Raw genomic sequence first — 11183 nt, 5'->3', positions numbered from 1 at the left:
TTAAACCAAGTAAGATTAACCATGTAACTTCTTGAATCTCTGCAAAAGTTCTCAAATCCCAATACAAAAATTCAACTAATATTTAAAACGAGTCCTAAGTTTCCGCAATTTCAAACAACAAAACAAAAGAAATATCCGAACTGGGAAGAATTGTGTCTAGTCAAACAAGCTGAATCCCATGTCATCATCACTCTCTTCCTTCTCTTCTTCCTTTTTCTCCTCAACAGCCGGGGCAGCCGCAGCAGCACCACCGCCAGCTGCACCAGAAGCAGCAGCAACGGCAACAGGGGCAGCACCACCACCGGAGCCAACGCTGGTGATGAGATCATCGACGTTGACTTTCTCGAGGAGCTTGGCGAAAAGGCTTGGCCAGTAAGATTCAACGCTCAAGTTCGCTGCCTTCACCAATGTAGCAATCTTCTCGGCCTACAAAATATTTCTCAAAACGTAAACAAAACAGAAAAAAATAAAGAAACAACGAAATTAGTTACAAGAGGCAGGCAATGAAAATAAAATGTGGCGACGTACGGTGATTGAGATTCCATCGTCATGGAGAATCAACGCGGCGTAAGTACAGGCGAGTTCACCGGTGGCCATTGTGCTCGAGATTTTCAACACTAAATCTACGAATCAATCATATAAAAAAACATTATGCAGTCATTTAACCAAATAAAAACTTAAAAAAAACAGAGAGGAGAGGAAGAGAGGGAAACTACCTTGGCGCTAGGGTTTGGTATGCGTTGAGATCTCAGAGACTGGGGATTTAGGAGGCGGCTTAAATATATATGGAGTGAAAATCCAGATCTTGAGAGGTCTAGGGTTTTTGGTTGAGACAGTCGGCCAATGGGCTTTGATTTCGTTTTGGATCAGTTTTTTTCTTCAACTGATCATGGGCTAAATGGGCCTCGATTAAAATATTTAAAGATCTTTTCATCTAAAAATGTCATGTGTTGACACATTTTAATGGCCTTACTGTTTAGGTACCAAAAAGTGATGGAATTGAAGTTTTAAGTATCAATTAAGTAAAAAAAAAATGTATCAAGGTATAACTGGCCAAATTTAAAGGATAAATATATATTAGCCAATAATTTTTAACGAAAAATGCAGTTAAAAAGATGAGCTTAATTGATTTTCTAAATTTGTTGAATTGTGAATCAGTTAAGTTAGGGATTTAATTGAATTTTTTTATTTTTTTTCTTAGGCATTTTAGGGCTGTAAGATTTTTTTCAGCATTAAAATGTTGCAATTTAGTGGAAAAAAGGGGTCCTGGGTGTTCAAATTTTAGATTTGTATAATTCTTATAGCTTTTAATATATATACTTATAATTTTTACAATTTAAATTTTCTTTAAGTTTATAATATATCAAATGTAAAATTAAATTAAATAAATTTTGACAATTCTTTTAATGTGGCATTTGTGTTAGTTCATTTAATGTGGTATTTGAATTTGATAAAAATCAGTCAAATTTTGATTCCATTAGTTATATTAAACCTGACAAAGTCTTACCTATTTGAATTTTCAACATCCATAAAACTTTTTTTTTCCTTTTGCAACACAGTGTTCAAGCTGCATATTGTTTTTATTTTTTCTTTTGTAACACACGTTGATTTTGAGGTTAAGAAGGGAAACATCCCTTCTCCGCAGCTTTGGGTTTGGCTTTCATATTTGGGATTTTGATTCGTTCTCAGCAAATTGCTCTAATGCTTTTGATTTGGCGAAGATAACAAGAGGTAAAGGGAGTTCCCTTTTTTCATCTTGGATTCTTCTCAAAATATAAGAAAACGAGTTTATTTAACATATTTCATTAGGGGTGTGCAAAATTCGAGTAAAATCGAAAAAAATTGGTTAATAATTTTTTGAGATTTCGGTTAACGATTAATTTGGTTCGAAACCGGTCGATTAACAGAAAAAAATTAATAAATAAAATTATAATATATAAATAACTCACTATTCACTCAAACCCAACCCAAAATAAACCCAAATACCTAATCTAATATATATTAACCCAAGTACCCAACTCAAACCAATCATAAAAATTTCAAATAATTTAATAAATAAAACTAAAAATAAAAATAAAAACAAAAAAACAAAAAACTTATAATTTTATACAATTAATTCAGTTAATTCGATTAATTCGAGTAATTTAGGTAAATTTTATAATTATTTTAACCAAAAATTAAAAAACATATAATTTTTGGTTAATTCAGTTAACCAACTGAATTAACCGAAAAATTTTCGATTCGGTTAACGATTAAAAATTTTGAAAGGTCGATTAATTCGGTTAATATTATTTCGGATCAGTTAACCGATTAAACACCCCTACATGGCATTCAACTACAAAAGGCTATGGTGATCATCACATTTTCATTGGCTAACGCTACCACGTGGACAAAATATACAAAGTAATATAATACCAAAGTGGGCAACAGGATGAAAATATAAATACCAAATTGAGAAGTCCAAATTAAAAGAAAATGCATATTTAAATCTAAAAATCTTAACTTTCATAATTCAAATAAGTATAATCATCCACCAAATAATTAAAACATAATAAATAGAAACACTTCAGCCATATAATAAATATAGAAAATATTTATAATTTTAAGGTGATCAGGTTATATTAGCTATTTTTAATCTATAAAGTAAAATACATAGAAGCACCGTTGATATGCTGCAGGCTTAAGAAAATAACTAATGTTTTCTTATAAGTTATATCAATCAATAAAAGTTGCATCATTAAAAGAATTAAAAATCTCCGGCGTTAGGGTTTAATCCTAGTTTTGTTTTTTTTTTTTTTAAAAAAATCATTTACTAGTAAAAGCAACTGGAAATTTTTTCATTAACCAAAATATATTCGGATTTTCTATAATATATAAATATTCGGTTTCATGCAGAATAGATATCACCAAGGAAGTGCAGTTTCGCGGTCGAAAACCATGAAAAGATGAATAAAATTTGAAAAAAAAAAAAAGGTTACTATCAAAATGACAAAATGATCCAACTCAGTTCATCATCCAACAGTTCTATATAAATTCATGCAACATCACCACAAAGTCCATTAATACCTACATTGTCTTCATAGACAGTACCCAGCAATACTCTCCGTAGATAGGATGCAATCAACTTTCCCCTTATACTCAATTCAGCTTAGCCAAGCTGGATTTTGGACGTATATTGTTGTATGTGCATCAGTCGCTAACCGGTTGGGCCTGAAAATAAAATCGGTTGCATAAATAAGATTAAGAAGAGCACTCACAAACTTAGCCATCTGAAAAAGATCTAATTTACATTTCCCTATGGTAAAATCATATTCTGTCCTACTGTTACTAATGCACTAGTTTGACTGCTAACCTCATATACACCTTTATAAAAGCGCCACCAAGAGAAATCAACAATTTAGAGCGACAATGACAAAGACAGTCATGACCCATAGCATCAAATATCGGGAACCCAAATTAGCCTACCTTTTCAGGAGATCCTGACCTTGACCTTGACCTTGACTTTGATCTCGATCTTGCTCTGAATCAATGAATGAAAAATGGGAAAAACAAGGGAAGAGTTTCATAAAAGGTAAGAAAAACAGCAAAAATGAATAATAAAAGCAAAGAAGGTACCGGCAAGTTACCTGGGTGACTTCACAGGGGAGGCAGATCTGGATTTAACTGGAGATTTGGATGCAGACCGTTCCCTTGATCTACTGATTATGAGAAAGAGAATGGGTGAGGAAAAGATGGGAGGTTTGACGTCCATTTAATTATTTTTTCTGAAGGAAAAAAAATGAAGAATACTGAAAAGAGAAGAAAAAGATAGGATTTGTACCTCCGATCTCTTCTAACGCTGCGGCTTCTACTTCGGCTCCTGGATGGACTGCTCTCATATCTCTTCACCTATCCAAATAGATGAACAAATAAACCCCAAAGGTTTATCAAAATAAGAATTGATTTTGAAAATTCCAGATTGAAGACAAAATAAAAGAACAAGCAATATGCTCAGTTAGTGTTACTGGATCCAAATGTTTGAAATTGGGACAGTCACAATGCCAGAAATCCTTTGCAATTATAACTTAAGGGAATGTTCAGAAACAATAGGGTTCCTGGGAAAAATAGAGGGTACAGAATAATTACAGAAAAAGGAAATTTAGAGGGATGGCTGGACCACATTGATTCATGTTTTCACAACTTCAAGGTACAAGAATTAATCTCAGATGTGTGAATGTATAGATAGGAACTATAGCCTTGTAACTATTAGAAGGTTTCATGGAACAAGCAACATAGATAATGGAATAGTCCTTGTTTATAAAATTCTTCAGGATTAGCACCATTTAACAGCTTATAAAGAACGACGAGAATGTAACAAGGTATATAAGTAACAGTAGAATAATGCATAGCCAGGTTACCCGAATATAAGCCCTTGCCCAAGGATTTCTAAACTCGGTGTCATCAAGTTTGCGGATCTGTACCATGTTAGAACAAGTCAGTTCAATTATAAAAGCTGAAGAAGGATAAATTCACGGCAAGCGAAAATTCTCTCTAAACTACTTACGGCATATTTCATGTCATCATAATTGGTATAATCAACAATACCAAAAGTTCCTGAATGAACAGAGAGAGATAACAAATGAAAACTCATTCAAAATCATGAAGGCCTAAGAACTTGGTCAATTCGTTGAAAAATCATGAAGACATAAGAACTATTTCAACCAATTCAAAACATGAAGAGAACTCATAAATCAGAATCAGATGCTCCCTACAGGCATAGAAAGGGGAAGTGGCAGGAACAATTGATCTTTTAACTCTAAGCATCAGCCAGATTGAACATCAAAAACATCCATATAAGTGTGCCCTCATAAGGAGATAAGAATATGACATTGCAACATTCTAGAGCAAATTGAGATTGAAAAAGAAACAATTAGATGTGTGAATATCAGATTAAAAAAGAAAAACAAAAAGAAGAAACTGAGGGAGCAAAGTAAACTATGGACTGAAATGCTTCATTAATATGCATCCTTTGTTCGTACCATCACTGTCACGCGAAATTTCGGCAAAACACACATCACCAGCTTTTCGCATGTGATCCTGAGAAGAATATAGAAAATAGGTAAGAATTACAGAAGAACTAACAAAGTCTAAAAGCTTATTACAGTTTAAAAGTACTTGAACCTTCAAATCTTGCCAGGAAGCAGAAGAGGGGAGCCCACGGACAATAACTGCAGGCCCAACAAAATGCAGACAACCATATCTTAGCACATATAAAACCAGATAGGTAAATTAGGAATACACAGTTCAAATATTAGATGGACCTCGATATTCAGAATGTCGTGAGACGCCAAATTTAGCTGCACCCCCTCCATATCCACCCCGACGATCACTTGAGGATTGTCCTCTGCCACCATGAGCAAGCTCAACCTACATCGATTACAATGAAAAGCAAATCAAGAAAAAAGTTGTATGCCAATAAACTACACATCAAAATAACAATAGCTTATTATTACCCTCAAACGACAACCATCAAAGTTGTAACCATCTCGACCCCTAATTGCATCTTCAGCATCCCTTGAATTGTCAAACTATGAAACAAACAGAAATAGAAAGACATTGTTACAGTTTAGATACACATCCTCTGTGAAAAAATATAAGATGAGATATATACCTCAACAAAACAATAACATGGAGGGCGTGGCGGGATCTTCAATTCGATATCCAAAATACGACCATACTGTAAATGAGATATACGTGTTATAGAACAACACCAGTAATCAACCAAAAAGAAAATAGAATTTTCAATTACATTAACACTGCAGTCAATTAAAACACTTTAGGAAAATGTTATATCTGTCTCATATGATAAAAAGAATTGGCAGAAAAGAAAATTTGACGCCTACCTTGTAGAATAGATCTTCGACCTCCCATTCTCTGATATCAGAGGGTAGGTTGCCAACATAGATTGTGCGAGAGAAGCGACCACTCATTTTCAGTAATAGAAAAAAGTTAATAAAAATATCTCACTGCATGTGTAAAAATTGAACTAAATTAATAAAGAAAGAAAGTCCAGATTAAAATGTTAATTTAATTCTATCTGCATAGACATCACATTGTCATCAACATCTACTCTGAAGATAAGGACAAAAGGTTATTGCAAAACCAAAAACCAGCACTTCAAGAGAGCAATTCCTCAAACAGAGAGCTGTGCTCCACAAGCTCCATAGCTCATTTGCTCCAAAGATGCTCCACAAGGTATAAAATATTAGTAACTTAATTTGGTCTCCTCATCCTCCCATGAACATTTTGCCAGTGCTTCATAAGGAAGCAGCAATCGCCAATCATAAAATGAAACAAAACCAGAAACTCCACCATGATTTTCCAACTACCTTCCTATACCCCTATGTATGATTGCAAACTAAAAAGCATCAAGCTGACACCAAGTGAGCAATTCCTCCAACAGAGAGCGGTGCTCCACAAGCTCCATAGCTCATTTGCTCCAAAGATGCTCCACAAGGTATAAAATATTAGTAACTTAATTTGGTCTCCTCATCCTCCCATGAACATTTTGCCAGTGCTTCATAAGGAAGCAGCAATCGCCAATCATAAAATGAAACAAAACCAGAAACTCCACCATGATTTTCCAACTACCTTCCTATACCCCTATGTATGATTGCAAACTAAAAAGCATCAAGCTGACACCAAGTGAGCAATTCCTCCAACAGAGAGCGGTGCTCCACAAGCTCCATTGCCCATTTGCTCCAAAGAAGCTCCGCAAAGCTATAACAAGATTCGAAACTTAATTAGCCCTCCTCATCCACCCATGAACATTTTGCAAGAGCTTCACAAAGGGAGAAACAATCTCCAACTATTAGACAACCCAGAACCCAAGATTTCCACTCAGATTCTCTCACTCCCTTCCTATTTCCCCCTATGCATCATTGCAAAAGCTCCTAATTTATCCAAGCGCTTGTCATCTATCATAAACAAAGCATGCGTGTCACCAGATGAGGTAAGATTGTCAGACACATTATTTCATTTTATCTCATCCACTCTCTCTCTGATTCAACTACATTGAAGAAAAATTATCCCCGTGAAAATACATTGTTTTTCCTAGTCCCCCCCCCCGCCCCCTCTCTTTTTAAATCCAACCCCTATTACAGCAAGTATTTTTAACATATTATAATAATAATAATAATAATATCAAAATTAAACGATAATCCCCAAAAGAAATCAAGATAGAAACGTAAGCAATGGGGAGATGAAGACATTTTACCAAAGAATTGAAAGGTAGGAAAGGTGGAGGGGACCCGACGAGTGTCAATTACCGGAGTAAAAGCAGAGGTTGGCTGAGCCTTCTTAGGCCAATCTAACTCAGCAAACTAGCTAGGGTTCTTTGCTCTTCGTCCAGCGAGAATCTCAAATCCAGTCTGCGGATCTTCCGGTGGGTCTATTTCGAAAGCTCTTGTTTTTAAGTTGGAGAGCATCGAACCGGACCTGATTCAACGAGGCCCAATTGCAGAATGCGGCTTCTACAATTTAAACGGGCAATTACATTTTATAAATAATATAAAATTTTCATTTATTTTTAGCATTTTTATGAAAATTTTACATGCTTATAAATTAAAAAATATTTTTTTATAGTTTCAGAAAAATAAATTGTTAATTTTTTAGAATGTAATTCTAAAAAATTATAAAAATATTAAACTGTATTTAATTATAGTTCAATTAACTTTTTTTTGGTAAAAAAAATTAGATATTAACCATTAAATTAATGTATCATGTCATTAGTCCATTAAGAAGATACAAGTAATTAATAGATGGGTGACTAAAATATTATAACTCCATAATTTTAATAACTAAAATGTAATATTTAATAGTTGAGTATTAAAAAATAATTAAATTTGATGATTATTTTTATAGTTTATTTTTAAATTTTTAATAATGTAAAATAGATGAGTGACTAAAATATTATAATTCCATAATTTTAATAACTAAAATATAATATTTAATAATTGAGTATTAAAAAATATTTAAATTTGGGTAATTATTTTATAGTTTACCTTTAAATTTTTAATAATGTAAATAAATGAAGTTTTATACAATTACTAAAACCTCGTTACCTATAACTTGATAATACTAACTCTTAAAAAATTATTAAAATTATCTCAAAAAAGTACTGAAATCTCTTTAAAAACAATATTCAAGAATTCATCTCTTTAAAAAAAATTCAATAATTTTTTGTTTAACTAACAGCTGTCCAAATTTTATTAAGGTAATGTCGTTTTAGGTAGCTTTATTATAATTTTTTTTAAACATTAATATCATTATAGGTTGTTATCATATTTGTTTTTTTTATACAATACCTATAAATATTCATAATCCATTTCTAACTCATAAATAAGAGGTAATATGCTTCAGAGCACTTGAATCTACGTCCTCCTACACTAACAACAATATCGATACCAATCTTATTAAGTCTCAATCGACAAGTATAAAAAAATTTTAATTTGATAATTCCTATAATTTAGATTTATTCTTTTTATCACTCATCTCTTAAGTCTCTAATGAAATATTGATGTGAATCTTTTGTGCAGGTGATTAATATTTCCAATTTTTTTATATCATTTTATTATTCTTCTTTGACTCTAATTAGAGGTGTTCACAAGTCAAGTCGAGTTAGATTCAGGTTAGGTCCAAATAAAAATTTAGGTTCGTTTGCTAGGCCGGCCCAAAAAATAGGCATAAATTTTTACCCAAGCCCAGTCCGACTGTATTAATTTTTATATAATTTTTAAAAAAATATATAATACATCAAAAATGCTAAAAACATTAAAATAAATATTTCACAACAAATTAAAAATAAATTTTAAAAAATATATATACTTAAATAACACTGTGATAGATGCAACTTAACAGGCAAATGGTTCTAAAATAATAACAAAATTAACAAATGACTCTAAAATAATAACAAAATTAACAATAAACAAGTTTTATACAATATCCAAATAATAACAACATAATAGTAAAATGATAAAAAATAGGAAGAAAACAACAAGAAAATAGCATTAAAAAAAAGCAGATTTTTTTTTCATTTAGTGACTTCGGGCCAGGTTGAGCCCATACAAAAATGCATTACTCGAGGCTTAACCCATTTTTAAAACAGGTATTATTTTTTTTCAAACCTATTTTTTGAGCTTATATTTTTGCCAAAACCCTCCCATATTTTGAGCGAACCTTTAGGCCAAATCAAGTAGTCCGATCCATGAACAAGTCTAACTCTAACTAAAGCAATTTGGACTAAAAGAAAAATCAAAACCTTAAACTTTCTTATGTTTATTTTCTTCCATTCTTTCTTTCTTTTCTTTTCTTAACTTCTTGACTTTGATCGATTTACAAGTAAATGGGTTTCTTTTGGTTATCAAACTACTCGACCTTGTTTAATCCAATAGGTAAGTTAAAAAAGTGTTTAAGATTTTTGTTGGTTATTTAATAAGTGATTTTACTTTTTTTTAAAATTTTTTCTGTTAAGTAACTCGTAACATTTACAAAGAATAAGTGATATAAATCAAAGATAACATCAACAAAACATTTCTAAAGAACAAGAAACAATAATATGACCATTTCTTTGAACCGAGAAATCGTATCAAAAGAAAAGCACCAAATATCAACTAAAAAACCTAGAAAAATAAGATAAATCAATTTCTTCAAAAAGAAAATGATATCAAATTCCAAGGGCGCAACCATTTTATAAATTTCAGATGCGTGTGAGATTCACAACCATTTGGGATCAAAATTAAAGGCTTGAGATCCAAGGCAAAAAGGTGCTCTAAGCACTTAAGCTCTTTAACAAAGTGCCATTGTACTGGTGTGACATGCATGGATCAAAGTTGATATTTTTAAAATATGAAAAATCAGTCAATTTGCAATACATTTTTTATGGGATTTAAGTATTTTCAAGTTGAATAATGTTCATATTGATCAAAGAATTATCTCTCAGTTTCACAATGCATTTTTAAATTCTTTATTTTGAATTTGAAAACTTAAATTATAATCATTTTAGTTAAAATTATTTAAACAAAAATTTTGAACATGATTTAAAACAAGAATTATGAGTTTTAGACTTCGAATTAATGCTTAAATCATACTGGTGCAATTTTAAAATCTAATTTTGATCATATATAAACTGATAATATTTTTATTAACTCTTATATTTTAGGGTTTACTTTTTACGAATTTTAGAATATTTTCTTACATTACTTATTTTACTAGAATAGATATTATGCAAACATTCTTTTTAGGAGTCATTTGAAAAGCAAAATAAGGACTATGGTTTAAACTAAGTATTATTTCTCATAAAAAGAAAGCATTAAAAGGGTTCAAAATGTTTTTTTCTTTTGGAAAATAAAATCATGATTTCAAGTTAAGATTCACTCCATTATTTTTTCATCTATTAATATTTAATATAATGGATATTAACATTCAAATGTATAGAACCATAAAAATTAACTAGTAAATGATGATTAAACATGCATTAGATATTAATAAATAAAAAAAATAATCGAGTGAAACCAAACCCCTCACTACAAACTCAATTTTCTTTTTCAAAAAAATAAAGCAACAAATAATAATAAAATTTTTAAAATTAATTTTTTTTTAAATTACCAAAATATCTAAGTTGACTGATTTAGTTTATATATAAATAATTAAATTTAACCTCAAGTTTCAAATATTTCATACTTTGAAAAAACTAATTTTCTAAGTAATAAACTTTGAAAAATAAGCTTAAAAATATTTTTAAAATGCTCGTTAAACATTTAATTTTTTGACATGTTAATAATATGGATTTATTTCTTTTCTTTTAAGTGCAAGTCAATAATTAAAAATGAATTATTAAATTAAAGGTTTATATAATCTATTTGAAAGTTGAATCCAACTTACCCATCCAAGTTAAAAGATTTATATTTAATACTTGTATATTATAGAATAATAACTTAATATTATCCCTAGAATAGACGTATCAGTAACCGTACTTTCTAACCTAGATCTACAGTAAATCAACCGAGTTTGTTCTTTTTAAAGGTCTTCTTAGTTTATACTTGATCATTTGGATAGGCACAATAATCATTCTACATCCAACTATGGGGAGTCAAACATAAACTATAGGATATGAATATTTAAAAAAAAACCTGGAGCAACATAGG

At 30.9% G+C, this 11183-nt stretch overlaps 2 protein-coding genes across 15 annotated transcripts; both read right to left on the bottom strand.

The window, feature by feature from the left end:
* LOC107930166 (60S acidic ribosomal protein P1) lies at nt 1-886 on the bottom strand. The gene is made up of 3 exons (XM_016861746.2): nt 717-886; nt 529-623; nt 1-426 (listed from the first exon to the last, which is right to left on the bottom strand). The coding sequence occupies exons 2-3, from the start codon at nt 595-597 to the stop codon at nt 157-159; spliced, it is 339 nt and encodes a 112-aa protein (XP_016717235.1). The 5' UTR covers nt 598-623; nt 717-886; the 3' UTR covers nt 1-156.
* Nucleotides 887-2920: 2034 nt separating this feature from the next.
* Nucleotides 2921-7515, bottom strand: LOC107930254 (serine/arginine-rich splicing factor SR34A). 14 transcript variants are annotated; one of them, XM_041076987.1, is made up of 14 exons: nt 7256-7478; nt 6092-6956; nt 5883-6005; nt 5651-5716; nt 5493-5567; nt 5301-5406; nt 5161-5207; nt 5019-5076; nt 4544-4593; nt 4398-4454; nt 3821-3888; nt 3627-3698; nt 3466-3520; nt 2921-3210 (listed from the first exon to the last, which is right to left on the bottom strand). In XM_041076987.1, the coding sequence occupies exons 3-14, from the start codon at nt 5967-5969 to the stop codon at nt 3190-3192; spliced, it is 762 nt and encodes a 253-aa protein (XP_040932921.1). In that variant the 5' UTR covers nt 5970-6005; nt 6092-6956; nt 7256-7478; the 3' UTR covers nt 2921-3189. The 14 variants fall into 14 exon arrangements, with proteins under 14 accessions (XP_040932921.1, XP_016717341.1, XP_040932927.1 ...); XM_016861852.2 differs by having other exon boundaries at nt 6092-6759; XM_041076993.1 differs by having other exon boundaries at nt 3627-3695; nt 6092-6759.
* Between the last annotated feature and the right edge of the window lie 3668 nt (nt 7516-11183).

The sequence above is a fragment of the Gossypium hirsutum genome, chromosome A09, assembly GCF_007990345.1.
Source record: "Gossypium hirsutum isolate 1008001.06 chromosome A09, Gossypium_hirsutum_v2.1, whole genome shotgun sequence".
Taxonomy (NCBI): domain Eukaryota; kingdom Viridiplantae; phylum Streptophyta; class Magnoliopsida; order Malvales; family Malvaceae; genus Gossypium; species Gossypium hirsutum.
This window is presented reverse-complemented; position numbering and strand designations above follow the sequence as displayed.